This window comes from Rhinolophus hipposideros (genome assembly GCF_964194185.1).
Source record: "Rhinolophus hipposideros genome assembly, chromosome: 8".
Lineage (NCBI taxonomy): Eukaryota > Metazoa > Chordata > Mammalia > Chiroptera > Rhinolophidae > Rhinolophus > Rhinolophus hipposideros.
This window is the reverse complement of record NC_138054.1, coordinates 42,597,071-42,612,093: the sequence shown is the minus strand read 5'-3', so window position 1 is coordinate 42,612,093 and position 15,023 is coordinate 42,597,071. Positions and strand designations below refer to the sequence as shown.

Here is a 15,023-nt window from a genome sequence, read left to right as displayed (position 1 = left end):
TGTCATTCCAATAGAACAGCTCTGAAAATCACTACAGGTAATATTGTAGCATTTTATCCCATATTCTGGAATACATGTTTCCAAATTGACTCAGTATGACAATCTATTACCACATTTTTTTAAGAAGGAAAAAAATTAAGAATTTTAAATATATTTGCTTGATGATATTATTTAATAAGCATACAGATTTTTAAATAATGCCTTTAACATTCTAAATTGAAAATACCTATATAGTTGAACAGTGTATTTGGAATATGTGAAGCATCAATGTGTAGGAATAACTCAACAGGCTATCTGAAACTCCAATGATATTCCAAAAGTACAGCATAATTGATTTCTATGCTGTGGGTAATTCTGAATTCTCATACATATATCATTTACTTTCTTGTATCCAATAGCATGCATTTCATACAAAGACTAATTAATGTAATCTAATCAAAAGGCAAATATATTAGACAAACAGGCTGAGAAGCAATAAATACTTGTCATATCCATTTACAAATGCACTTGCAAAAGTTTTGTTTCTTCCAGTGAACTATGCTGTACTTCCTATGATATAAGCAAACGTTTTCCTCCTTATTGAAAAATCATATTAGAATCTCATATAACTCCCATTCAAATCTACTGCATTAAAATGACAGGGTTCAACTTTGCTAAGATAAAAGGAGATATCACATTTAAGAAAAGAATCTCTCGTCCTTTTTTTGATGAAAGCAAGCAAGCAGAGAATAGACTGTTTTGAATTTACATCAGGAAAGTGGCTTAAAATGTACAAAGTTATAGAAAAGAGCTGAAGTAGGAACAGATTGAAAGAGTTTAAAAATGACATGTGTTTTAAAACATGGGCACATACTAGGCGGATGTAATTGGGGATGTTCCTTCTATTATTTCCAAAGAATATTAAACATTTTGGACATGTTAATATAACTGTGTTTGTTCATAAGGTGATAATAAAACAATTTACTCATATTAAAGTAACTGCAAAACTATATTTAAAAAGTTGTCTGAAATGTATGTATTGATACGGAGTAGAGTTTTGTTCCCCTTCGTTTTCCTGATCTAGAAATATTAGGTCCTGAAGTCTGATCCATGTGGTGGTTCCAGCATCTCCCGTTCTTTACTACGTCACCCCATGAAACACTGACACAGATCTTCCATGCTACAGAACGCAAAATGAAGACTGGAGAAGAAATGAATTTCTCCATATACAGATTAACAAGTTTTGTTAAGCATAAAATACATATACATATTAAATGTAGTTGCAATCAAATTCCATATTTAATGAATGAATGAACATATTAGTTTGTGTTTGTAGCAAAATACAAGGTACTCTAGACATCCATGCATTTTTTTAAAATCCAAAGTTTAAGTACGGGAGATACCAACTGTTACTTTATTGAATAGATGCATCATTAAATACTTTATCAAGAAGGTCCAAATAGCTCAAGTGAATACTTCAGAGATTTATCAGTGAGTAACATTATTAGAAGCAAGGGATATTTTGACATTTAATATATTGCTTCACTAACCTAAAAGGCAAAGTTATAATGATAAGAAGGTTGAAACTATTAAATGAAATTTCATTAGAAGTCCTCTAAGCTGAACAGAGAAGATGATTTACAAAATGATATAGTCAGTAGATCACAGAATGAATTTCCCTTTTGTATTATAACACCACTTAAAGAAAGTTTTGTTTTTCTTGGTTCTTTTCTCTAAAACAGACATTGTGACACTTAGAAGATAAAAATGGATCATTTGACCTTTAAACTTCTGTGTCATTAATGTAACCACAAGCAACAGTCACTGGCTTACATGTTTGCACTTTCAGGCCTTTAGCACTTAAAGTTATTTGATAACTGTTATGTCACTATTTGCTTTTTATTAGACACATTTTGAGGGATGTTACATTAAAAATTGAATACATTGTGTAAAGCTTAAAAACTGATATATTGTAACTCAGTAAAGTGTTCTTTTGAGCACTAGATTTCTGTGCTTTGATGGGAGTGTGTATGTTTGAGGATATATTTTGTTTGGTTTTCTAATGAGTTATAGGATAACATCAAATGCAATTCTAAGTATCCAAAGCAAAATCATAAAATATAACTCTGTGACATTACATTTGATGAAAACCATGTCACCTGACTTACACACACTCAATTAAGTCTTTAAGCTCTGTCTCTATTGCTCTATGAACAGAGTAAATATCAGTTGCAGGAGAGGAGCAAAGAGAATTAACAGAACTTTTTGTAAATATATATGTTAAAATAGTTTAAAACCTATAGACAAGTAAGAAAGTAAAAAAATGGGATACTCCCTAGAGAATTCTAACATTCAAGCATACAAGCAAATAATAGCATTCAAGCATACAAGCAAATCACTTTGGGGAAAAAAGTATTGCAGATCAGATTTCTGTTGCATATGAAAAAATGATTCTGTTTATTAAAAAATAAACACTGTATTTGGTTAGAAATACCATTTAGAAGCGATTGAGGTTATAGTCTCTTTAAAAAGTTTAAAAGTCTAAAGTTCCCTAAAACAAGATATTATAAAACTCAGGATATAGAAAAAAAAGGAGACACAGTGCATACAAGTAAACGAGGACTGCACCAAACCAACAATACTGGAAATATATTGTTCCCACTAGTTAAAGAAGCTTCGGTATTGCAAGCAATGAGAGAACTAAACATCGGTCTCCTAGAAACAAAACATGGGTTCAGGTATTTTAATTAGCCATACCGTTTATTAGATTGTCCATTAGAAACAAAATGCCAAGATATGTCATCAAAAGACAAGCAGTCTATCAAACCCTTTAGGTTGACAATACTAATGATCATTACAAATAAGCAATATGCTGTTACAAATTGCAGCTCCCATGACACGTTTGCAGCCTCTGAAAATAGTGTTTCATCCTTACCACTATTGTTCAAACTTCTAAAACACACTTAACATAAAAAACACAAATAATGGGTTTAATTTATATCCTCTATGTGTCAAAGAGTTCATCACTTTTTACCAACAATGAAAAGAAAGGTATTTTACTAAGTTGCAACAATTTGTTACTTTTGTATACACCTAGTGGCATTTGGGTTGACAGCAAAAATAACAAGATATGTTATAAAAGCATGTTATTAGAGTATTTTAGATGCTATAATAGCATTCCACACAAATTCGGACTCATAAGCATGTTTCAGAAAGTGAAAGTCATATACCACACCCAGATCCCAGATCATTAAATTTAAATTATGTTGCATGATCCAAACAGAAACATATCACTCTCTTTCACCTTAGGCACATCATGTATACTGACTTTGTACAATCCACACTTATTAGCCAACTACCACCCAGTGGAGAGAAAGAAGATCTCTCAGGGAGATGTGAGGTGTACGTCAGGTGGGGGTGTCAGGGGGAGAAGGAAGGACGATGGGAAATGAAGGAATAAGGGTGTTTAGCCTTGTTTAGGTCTAAGCACTGCTGATCATCAATTTATATTTTCACAGGGCAGAAAACGTTTGCAGAAGCTCACTCTACAGTGTTCCTTAGGGCTAACATCAGGCTACAGATGTTCGTCAATGACAAAATATTTCTGTGCTCAAGCTTAGGAGGAAGAAGAGAAGGGAGAATGAGAAACAAGTCAAACTGAAGATGGAAGAAGGGAAGAGGGGGTAGAGAAAACAGAGAGGGAAGAAAAGGAGGGAGAGAAGAAGGGGGGAGAGGAGAGAGAGAGACAGAGAGAGAGAGAGAGAGAGAGAGAGAGAGAGAGAGAGAGAGAGAGAGAGAGAGACCCTGTGTACACACGTGTGTGTGCCTTTTAAACAGTAAAAGAGAATCTGGACATGAAAGTGCTTGTTAGAGCATGGGAGTGCCAGTGTGTGCGAGGATGTGAAACAGGGAGTATGTGAAGGAGTGTGCTGAAGAACAAGATGTGTGAGGGTGAAAGAAAATGGTACTGGAAGGGGTTAGAGAGAAGAGGCATGTGTGTATGACAGCGATGGGAAAGGAGATAGATGGGAAATGATGAGTCAAAAAAAAATAACAAGATCACAAAATAGAGACAGTAATGAGGAAGAAAAATGGGGAGTAGGTAAGGGTGAAGAGTGGAGGAAAGTGGGTTAAATAAGAGGATCAGAAATTAAAGTGGTAAAGATAAAAGTGAGAAAATAGAAAATGGGAGAAATAATGAAAAACAGAAAAGGGAAAGAATGAACAAAAAATAGAGTAAGAATGGAATGGAAAAAAAAAAACACGTAAAGAGGAAGAACACGGAGAAAAGGGAGAAAGCAGTTAAGAGGAAAGAAAGAAAGCTGAAGAGGGAGAAATTGAGCCTAAGTGTCCAAGTGAGGGGAAAATAAATGGGAGCAGGGAGCCAGCAGTTTGGAAAAGTCGCTTAGGCGAGAGTAAAACAGAAACAAACCTGATAAACTTGTCAGACTCTCCAAGAGTAACCCATGATAGTAAAACAGAGACCTTGTTGAGTTTCAGAGTGGCACCTGCCCCTCTTAAGCCGCCCACTTCACTCATCCAAGGGCGACTTGGCGTTCAGGCAAAGTGCGTTAGCATCAGGAGTCCAGCCTGCTACCTGCCCCAGCGTAAGAGGACCAGGGCTGGGGCAGAATCAGCACCCGGCTTTCGTGAGATGTGGTCTTTTGATAGTAATCGGCATCGGCATTATTACTCGGCTTAAAAAGAAGGCAAACGGGGTAGAAAGAGACACAGAAAGATAGACTGAGACAAGTACGAAAAGCACGCCGTTCTTCCTACCTAAGCACCGCCGTGTCCCCTTTTCTGACCATCATGTTGTCCACAGCCGCCCAGGGGAAGTCCACACTCTGTCCAGCCGGGAGGCAGGAGGGTAGCAGGCAGCACAGGCTGAGGAGCACCGCCGCCAGCCACTGGTTCGAGCAACAAGCACCCTGCACCAGCAGCATCATGTCCATCCCTGCTAGGGCTGCTCACTCTCCAGAAGCTTTCAGCTCGCACTCCCCCACCCCCTGGTGCTGGCGAGTCTTCCCGGGAACCAGGCGGCGCGCCACAGGATTTTTTTTTTCTTTTTCTTTCTTTCTTTTTTTTTTTTTTTTTTTTTGGTGGGTGGGTGGGTTTCTTTTCTTTCTTTCTCCCCCCCTGCTAGTTGTTGGGTGTTGTTTCTCTGTCTTTTTTTTTTTTCGTTTTCTTTTCTTTTCTTTTTTTTTTTGTTTTTTCCTCCCCTCCTCCTCCTCTTCGCTTTCCCTCCCTCCCTCCCCTCCCACCCCCTGGCACCACACTACACCTCCTCTCGGTTGCTTTTGGCCGAGTCCGGAGTGTGTCTAATTCTCGGGCGGCTCGCACACCATCTAGCGAGGAGGCGAGCGCGCCGGCGAATGAGGGAGGAGGCGCGGCGGCGGCGGAGGCAGGGCGGGCGGCGGCCTCGCAATCGCAGCAGCGGGAGTCGAAGCAGCGCCCGGCGCGGCGGCGGCCGGCGGCCCCCGGGCTCGCGCGCGTTGCCAAGCGGCCGTTTCCTTAGCAACCCCGCCCGGGGACTGGAGGAGCAGCGAGGAGGGGGGGGGATGACGGGAGGCAAAAAGAAGGAAAAGAAAGAACCGGGAAAAAGAATGTACCAGGAGGAGGTGTAGCACAGGGAGGCACACTGGGGGGAAACGGGAGATGCGGCGCGCACAGCACGCTGCCCTCCCCGTCACACGCACTCGAGGGATGCGCTGCTAGGGAAGTCTCCGCGTCGGGCTACGGTGCAGGGAGCAGAGGGGCGCGTCGCTTTCCCTCGCCCGTGCGTTTTACCTCTAGAGGCACCGTAACTTTAAAGTCCTCCAAGTTGTGGTCGGCGCCATCACGATGCTGAGCACTGTACGGTTTTGTGCATTTGTTTTATTATTATTATGATTATTATTATTATCATTATTTCCGTTCTCGTCTGGGTGACCACGCTACAGTTAACCAGCGGCCAACTAGTTCACTCTTTACCTCTTTTCGGAAATAGGTAGGGACGGAGACCCGGACTGCGTTGTAAGCGGATTGAGGGGCGTGCATGAAAGGCCTCGCAGGAAACCATCTGGAGTGTCTATTGGGTCGTTCAATATGGTTTGGAGGGTGCGTGTTGACACTGTGTGTGTGTGTGTGTGTGTGTGTGTGTGTGTGTGTGTGTGTGTGGTGCGCGTGCACGAGTCGTGCGCGCGGGCTCGTGTGCGCGCTGCACGCAGGCGCGCTGGGAGGGACCAGGAGGGTTGAGCCGGGATGCGGAGTCGGGAAGAGACTGCAATCAAGTGTTTTAATTGTACACAGCCAGGCAGTCCTGTTATGTAAGAGGCGAGTTTAACCCGTTGGAGCCTGTCAGGCGGAATGATCAGCGCATCCGTATCTAGGCACGGCAGAGCGATGGGATGTAATGAGTCACGGTTACATATACTGCATATACACAGCCTCCGATCCAGGTTGGAAGGCTGCACCCGACTTCTTAGTCTGCGGCCCAGAACCGCTGTCCTATCCCGCTTCCCACGCCACAGCCTCTTAGCCTCTGGCCCCGCGTTGCGAGCGGCTGTCCTGGCACACGCGGAGTAGGGTGCTGGGGATTGGGCCGCACCCTACATTTTCCGCTTGTTCTCTTCTTGAACTCATTTCCAGATTCAAGAACCGTTAGCTATTCCGGGCCATTTGCAGATCAATGCGAGAACCCAGGCTGCAGTCTAGCAGTTACGCCAATCAATCTCGTTCAGTGAGGAGTTTGGGAAGCGCAGCGGGGAAGTGAAGGAGAGAAACAAGTACCGTAATTTAAAAATATGCTCATCCCCCCCCACACACACTCATTCTTGCCTCCCTCCACCCCATTCCCCCTTAAGCAGTCTTTAAAGGTTCCCTCGCCTTGACCCTAGTCCTTATTCCCTTGGCGGAAATAAATACAGCCAAACCTCGCACATCCCTGACTCCTTTTCCATAATGCTAGCGGGTTCCTTTGGCAAAGCGCGCAGAAGCAATAATCTCTGCAGGGGTCAGCATCCGGCTGCCTCCCCAGACTGAGCTCTTTACGAGGCAGGCAGGGAGTCGTTTTGCTTGGCGGTCGCGGTGCTCAGAGTGATTTTTATCGCTGTGCATGAGGATATGTGGGCAAAGGGAACGGTTCCCATCACCTGTGACCACCAGATTGACTGATCGAAAAGCTCCTAACCAGCATCACCTCCCTGCTAAACTGACACTCCAAGCTCAGCAATTAACGGATGTTTGCAGAAGGAGTTACTGATGTTATTAGTATTCACGACTAACTCTCAAACCCGGCTCGGAAATTGAGAGTGCAATAGTATTCAAACGCATTTTGAAACATCAATAAAATGTTAGTCATTTGCGGATGAATGAAAACATTTTCTTTACCGTCTGGCGTGCTACGAAAATAATTGTCAAATGACAGACTCCTGCTAATATCGATGCCAAATACCTAGATGACACTGTCATCTCGTTCACTGCGTGTTTTTTTTTTTTTCTTTCTTTCTTGCGTGGTACACTGATGGATAAAGCTTAAAATTATCTGGGGCAAGCAGGGGATTAGAAAAACCAACATGCCATGTACATGGGCAAAACTGTGCAGTATCATTTAGAATTTGCTCTAGAAATGATCTAGGTCCCATTGAAGAGAGGCAGAAGGCACAGCTTCTGGCATTGTGACTCAGTTTAGTGCTATTTCATGCAGGATGGGGGGCCAGCGTTTTCTAGTACAAGCCATGAAAAGCCTCCTTTTGTAACTGCTGTTTCCCAGAGATCTGGCATCTTCAGGGGGCGGGGGATGGAGAAGAGGGATTTCTGTGACCAGGGATGGAGCAATGCAGCAGATTTAATATGTACAACAACCTTTCAGGCTTGTAAAAGGAAACTGGAACCGCTTATATTTAAAGGCAAAGAGTTTATTTTCGTTATTTCTAGGTGTTTTTTTTTTTTATCTCAACTTCCATTCACTGATCACAAAGCACTTAACTCTCACAAAACCCATCCAAAGGAAGCAATAGCTAAACCTAGTTTATAGATACCTTGACTATTGGAGATAATATTTACATATTCATGGGCAGCTCCTGTTACTATGCATTTCATTCTTTTGCTATCCTTCTGACTGAGGAGGAAAATGATTTTAAAGGCTTTTATGACTTTCTTTTAGCTTCAACTTTTCGCAGGGCATATATCGGAGAGGACTTTACAGGATTCCCACTATTTCCTTTTGAAGTCCTAGTTTTTTTCCCAGAAGAGGCTTAAGTCCTAGCAAGCCATCTTGCTTGGCTTTCTCTGAGGGGAAACCAGAAAACAAACAACAAAATGAAAAAAAAAAAGAAAAAAAAAAAAAAGGAAGGTTCCCAGGTCAGATAGCATATAGCTCCTTAGTAAAATGTGTTTTAAAGTATCAAGAATAGGTAACAGCATTGTTTGAGCTTTTTAGGTGGTGAGGGTTGCAGTGGGTGTAATGGAAAACTCCCTTGGTCAGAGTTTTTTAGAAACTGACACTGGACTGAATTATTACTTTCTTTTGAGCCCTGGACTTTTGTTTTCAAGCCCAACTTCTAATATTTGAACAAATGTGAACCAGTATAGAGTTAGTTTGGAAGGACAAAGCTAGAGCCTGATTGTGATAACTGATTATGCCCTTTATGTAGATGGGTTTACAGCCCTGATTTTCATGCCCTATGACCTCAGGGGTGTTGGAAAGGTAATAAAGCTTTAGAAGCTTCCTTATTTTAATAAGCTTGAGTTTTATTCCACGGTGTAAATGAGATTATCAGGGAAACATTAAAACATAAATTAACATTTCTTCTCTGATACTGAGTAAACCCAGATAGATCTTTCATGCTGTTGCTGTCTAGTCATGGGAAATTTTAGGCAAAACAGGACCCAAGACCTAATGAAAAGAGCTAATGAAAATACTGTAATTCCTGAAAGAGTTGGTCTAGGAGCCCTTATAAACAGGCCCTAACTTGGGCAGTAATTGATTCTCTATTTGAATTCAGCTGGTTTAAGCTTACAGCACCTTATCAATTTAAACTGACCTATAGTGGTGACTTGCAGATTACTGTGAGACTTACAAGTTCAGGAAATTTGTTGGGGGGGGTGTGTGAAAATCTTCCTTTATAGAAAGGTTTCTCAACCTAGGCATTTGGGGACAGGTTATAAAAAGGTTTCTCAACCTTTGACATTTGGAGTCTGGTAATTCTTTATTGTAGGGACTGCCTTGTGCATTGGAACATGTTTAGCAGCACCTCAGGCCTCTACTCACCAGATGGCAATAGCACCAGTACATGCCAATAGTTGTGATAACCAAAATTTCTCCAGACATTATTAAATTGTCCTCTGGATTAGGGGAGGGAGGGCAAAAATCACTCCAGGTTGAGAACCACTCCATTATAAGTTACATTCCTAAAATATATATCATCTGTGCTTTTTAAATAAAATAAGAAAGCATATTTGTAGTCAGAAATATTTTAAATTCCATAACTGTAGTCACACAGCAACCTAGCAGTCTGTCCCTTCCAATCTTTCCTTAGGGAAAGGTGACCCTGTGGGATTGTCCCTCATTGGGGTTGAGTTTATGCTACTCTAAGTCTCCATGTTTGGTCCTTGTAAGCAGGGTCTGCAGTCAAAGACGGGTAAGATTTCTCACGGGAGAAACAACCTAAGCCAGACGGGACCCCCCTAGGACCCCATGAGCTAATGTAAAGTTAGGAGGTAGCTGTGCCCCTCCTTCTAAGAAGCTGCTGACGCATGCCTCAACTATTGTTCTTTACCCTCAGGTGTAATGGACCCATTAGAACAATAGCATCTTGCCCCTCCTGTTTGGCTCATGGGATAATCTTATCTTGTGGGACTTATCCCCCCAGGGATTGTATGTACCACACCTTGGTCATCTGCGGGATGGTATGCATCGGTTGCTTTGGGATGATTATGGGATTTGGAATGAAGGATTATTGTGTGGTGTAAGAGTTTCGCAGACCCTGCCCCTAATCATGTGATCTCTATTGTGAAAAATCAATAAATACCCACGTGACCTGATTAGGGGCTCCAGTCCCTTGAGGCTGTGAGTCCCTTGGTCCTCTGTGATTTAACTATATTTGAGTCTCTGTCTCTTTATGAGAGTTTAACCCTCACCGCCTCCCTCGCCTTCCCACGGCTTGTGTTGTGCAGGATGCAACACATAACTACAAAAGTAGATCTTCCTTCTCATCAATTAAATTTCTACATTTCTCTGCTATGTGATTTTTTTTAATGGCTTCCCATAAATATCTTTCTATGATTTCTCTGTGGGAACTCATTTATTTAAGCCATAGTTCAAGTGCTAGTCCTCATTTTCAATAGAAATTCTCATTTTGTGGTTGTTTAAATAAAACTGTAAGTAGATGGTAAGCTTCTTTCTGGCAAGAACTAACTTAAATCTGTGTATTCTTTATATAGTGAACAGATACAGGGTATGCATTCAGGAAATGGCTATTGAATAAAGCATGAACATATAGCTGTCATTATAATATATGTACAGAGTATTACCATGTTTCCCTGAAAATAAGACCAGGTCATATTAATTTTTGCTTCAAAAGACACATTAGGGCTTACAGTCAGAGAATGTCATCCTGAAAAATCATGCTAGGGCTTATTTTCCAGTTAGGTCTTATTTTCGGGGAAACACAGTGTCACTCTAAAAATCCTCTGAGCTGTGCCTCTTCATCTCTCCCCTAATCTTTTCTGTGTCTCCATAATTTTTCTTTTCCCAGAATGCCGAATGGTTTAATCACGCAGTATACGGTCATTTTGGATTGACTTCTTGTACTTAGTAACATGCATTTAAGTTTCTGTCATGCCTTTTCATGGCTTGATTGCTCATTTCTTTTTAGTACTGAATTATATTCCATTGTCTTGATATACCATTTTATTCATTCACCTACTAAGAGACATTGTGGTTGTTTCTAAGTGTTGGCAATTATGAATAGAGTTGGTATAAACATCAATGTTGGTATAAACTTATGTGGACATAAGTTTTCAACTCCTTTGGCTAAATACCAAGGAGTGTGATGCTGGATAATACGCTAAGAGTATGTTTTCTTTTGTAAGAAACTGCCAAACTGTCTTCCAAAGCGGCTACCATTTTGCATTTCCATCAGCAATATATGAGAATTCTTGTTGTTCCACCTCTTCACCAGCATTTGGTGTTGTCAGTGTTCGGGACTTTGGCCATTCTAAAAATGTGTAGTATCCTGTTTTCATCTACATTTCCCTGATGACATATAATGTGGAACATCTTTTCATATGCTTATATTTTCATCTTCATCTGTATGTCTTCTTTGATGAGGTATCTGTTAAGATCTGTTAACCAATGTCTGTTGGTGTCAATTCAGCACCAACAAAAATCCCCAATTTGGGGTGCAGTGAAGAAAGAAACTTTATTCAATGCAAACAGTTCAATTGTGATACAGCACAGCTAAAGATCAGCATAGCTATGGAACAGCTCAATAGTGTTACAGCTCAATTATGAGACAGCATGGCTATGGAACAGCATGGCTGTGAGGCAGCCATGGGGCGAGGCAGGCCTGGGGCTAGGCTTCCCTCAGGCAAGTCCTCCCTCTGGCGAGTTGCCTCTCCAACTACATAGCTGTGCTCTGCTCCTCCAGTCTGGTCTGGTCTGCTCTGCTCTGCCCTCTTCCAGTTCACTCCTCCTGACTGCTCTGATCTGCTCTGCTCCACTCCTATCGAGTCCCCTGAGACATCTTCAGTGTTCCAGCCCCAGCCAGGAAGACAGTCTTCAGTCTTTGGTGGAAAGGTGAAGTGCACTCTTTGACATATAGAGAGAAGTGAAAAGCCCCTGGCTCTTGATTGGTCCATTTTCATGCAAATGAGGATTCTAAATCCTCACAGTTTGATCCAAAAAAGCACTGTTCTGATTGGTCAGAATGGAGTCACTCTGATTGGTTAGTGAAGATGCTGATGTGGAATTTAGCTGTACAGCTCCAACTGGATGAAGGAAGTCTCAGTCCTATTGGTTGAAATAGAATTCCAGAAACTCCTTTATAAGGTCTGGCTCACCAGGTAGGAACACAGTGCAGGCAGGCAATGAAGTGTAGGAGGCAGGCAGCTTAGTGCAGGTTTCTCCCTGAAGTGCAGCTCCTGTGAGAGGCTCAGCAAACATATCTGGGACATTATTCGTCAATAGTTCTTTAAATAAGTTTTCAGTCCCTCCCTCTTTATCCTTTGTTTCTGAGACTCCAGTGGCGTAAATGTAAGATCTTTTGTTATAGTGCCACAAATCCCTAAGGATCTGTTTTTTGTTGTCTATTTTCCCTCTGTTGTTCAGACACTGAAATTTTTATTCTATCTTTGAGTTTACTGATTCCCTAGTATCTTCTCCATTCTGCTGTTGAGCACATTCTTTGAGTTTTTATCTTTGATTATTGTATTTTTCTGTTCTAAAATTTTGTGACTTCTTTACGCTTCTGTTTTTTTTTTTTTTTTTATGGTACTCTTTGCTGAGACTCTGCTTCTTTATTTAAACCTTTTTTTTTTCCATTTGTTTCCTGCATGTTCTTCATTGGTCATTGAAACATTTTTGTAACAGCGGCTATAACTAAAACCCTTTTCAGATAATTCTAAAATCTGTGTCATCTTGGTGTTGACATTTGTTGATTTCTTTTTCTTATTCAAATTGGAATTTTACTGGTTTATGGTATGATGAATTATTTTTTATTGAAAATTGATTATTTGCGTATTATCTTGTGAGACTCCGGAAATTATTTAAATCATTTGTTTTAGTAGCCTTGCTCTCACACCTTTCTTCTGGGGAAAGGGGATACCACCTTTTTAGTACTAGATCAGAGTAGAAGTCTGTGTTCCCACCCGCGGGGTGGAGCGCTCTGTGTTATTAGTAGGCTTGTATGGAAATTCAGGTTTCCCACTAGGCATCCACTGATACTATCCTGACTTCCCAGTCAGGAAGGTGGTACCTTGTTACTACTCCATGCATGGCCTCCACTGACACCATAGTGAGAGGAGTGGCCTCCTTACTTAAGAGTGGTAATGAAACTTCTGACATTCCACTAGGCCTCCTCTTACCAGTGTGTAATTACTGCCTGGTGGGGATGAAAATCTCGGCTCCTCATCTCAACCTTTTTTAATACCACCACACTGCCCCCTACCTTGAACTTGGCAGAGAAGGAGATTTGAGAAGCTTTGTGCAGCCTGATGAGAGTAGAAGTCTAATCTTTTCATGAGCCTTTGCTGGCAAAGGTGGGATGAGGCAGCAGGATTTTTTGTTTTGTTTTTTGGTGATATTTGTCTGGACAAGAGCAATTACTGTCTAAAAGCTTTCTTCTTGCTAGGCTGCCCCTTTTCTGGTACTTTGTCTAGAAAGAGGAGGCTTTTGTTTGGGATATTTTTTTGTCTATGTTTGTTGGCATTTCCGAGTCACCAGCTTCTCTGGCAGGAGGTCTGGCATAATACATGAAGCAAAAGGAAAACCCAGGAAACACACAACCATGTCATTCCTCAGGCCCTCAGGTTCCCAGACAGTCTGCCTTCATTTCCTCACCTTTCAGAGTTATCTTATTTTTGTTTGCTATATAATGTCAGTGTTTTTAGGGAACTTAGTGGGAAGAATAGGGAAAATTATGTCTAATCCATCTTTCCGAATATATAACACCATTAACTGTTTTTATTATAAATTTAATTTTTCTAGTAAGCTCAACCTAGGTTTTCATCTCTTCTATCTCAGAGTGTTACTTGAACTAGGCTTGTTCATTACCACTGCAGAATATAATTTAATGAATGTCCGCTAGGGAAATATAAAATTTTGAGAAAGAAAACTTGAGTGTATAACAAACCTTCTTAATCACAGAACTTCACTGACCAAATAAATATTTCAAAACACCGAGGCTGTGTTTATATGATACCACTGAAATGGCTGTGTTTCTATCACTTTATATTTATGTTTCTGTCACTATTGTTGATTGTCTATGTCAATCAGAAAACTTCAGGGCTATGTAAGTAGATGTAAGTATGGTTACATACAGTGGGAAGACCTCATGGTTAGAAATGAAGAAAAGGTCAAATTTGTTATTGACGAAACTAATTTTAAATCAGAATTGTCAAGTTACATAATAATTATAACTGGAGTGAAAAATGAAATAGAGGACAGGAGACCTTAATTTTTATTAAGTTTTTAGCCATTAGGTGGTGAAGGATCAAAGACAGTTTTCCTTGGACTCCATTCCTTGGACTCCAGCTCTTGAAAGGCAGAAGGATTGGAATAATATGTAATCTGTTATGTTCCTTCCAGAATAATCTGATGGACTGTGTATGTTTAATGACTGAATAGTGTGGGTTAATCCTACCCGATCACATGCCATCTCAGTCCCTCCTGTGAGCTCAAACCTTACTTTGCATCTTTCAGTTCCTCTGAATGTGATGACTGGATGTGAGCTGCCCAAACAATTAGTTGCTGTTTTGTTATTTTAATATTATAGTTTTAAAAATACACCACTCAGTATAAGAGAAATGTAAGCTCAGTTATTTTCTATTCTTAGAATTTAAGGGAGGAATTTATTTGGACTATGAGATGGGATTGGTACGCATGATTAGAGCATAAATAATGGACACTGAGTCAAAGCCAGATTTACAGAATTTTTCTAGACATGTAATTTTGGTAGGAGAGTAAATGCTTTCCTTTTCTCTTGGTGCATATACTTCCCTTGTGCAAGTGCACGTGCACGAACACACTTTTTAATAATGCTAGATCTTTAAGAGACTGGCACTGGTTTAGAGAACACTTTAACGGAACTGATGTAAATAATTTTTCAATTGAGGCAAGTCTATAGTCTAAAGAATATTTGCCCACCACCCCACAATTTCTACATGAGGCATGTAAATAATCGTGTCTTAGAACAAATAAAATTATGTTCTGTTTCTGTAATTATAATCTAGGGGCTACACTTACACTTATTTGTCAGTTTTAATTGGATTTATAAGATAAGATTTATCTGTGATCATTTATGATCTAATTTTCCATTACCCAAAAAGCAAGTCCAGATGCT

The 15,023-nt window shown here is 40.6% G+C and overlaps 1 protein-coding gene across 1 annotated transcript in view; it reads right to left on the bottom strand.

The window, feature by feature from the left end:
* NEGR1 (neuronal growth regulator 1) overlaps nt 1–5,237 on the bottom strand; it is an 845,668-nt gene extending 840,431 nt beyond the window's left edge. The window contains exon 1 of the mRNA XM_081056016.1: nt 4,759–5,237. Within this exon, the coding sequence (XP_080912142.1) occupies nt 4,759–4,934 (176 nt within the window). The 5' untranslated portion in view covers nt 4,935–5,237. The remainder of the gene's footprint in view (nt 1–4,758) is intronic.
* Nucleotides 5,238–15,023: the final 9,786 nt, after the last annotated feature.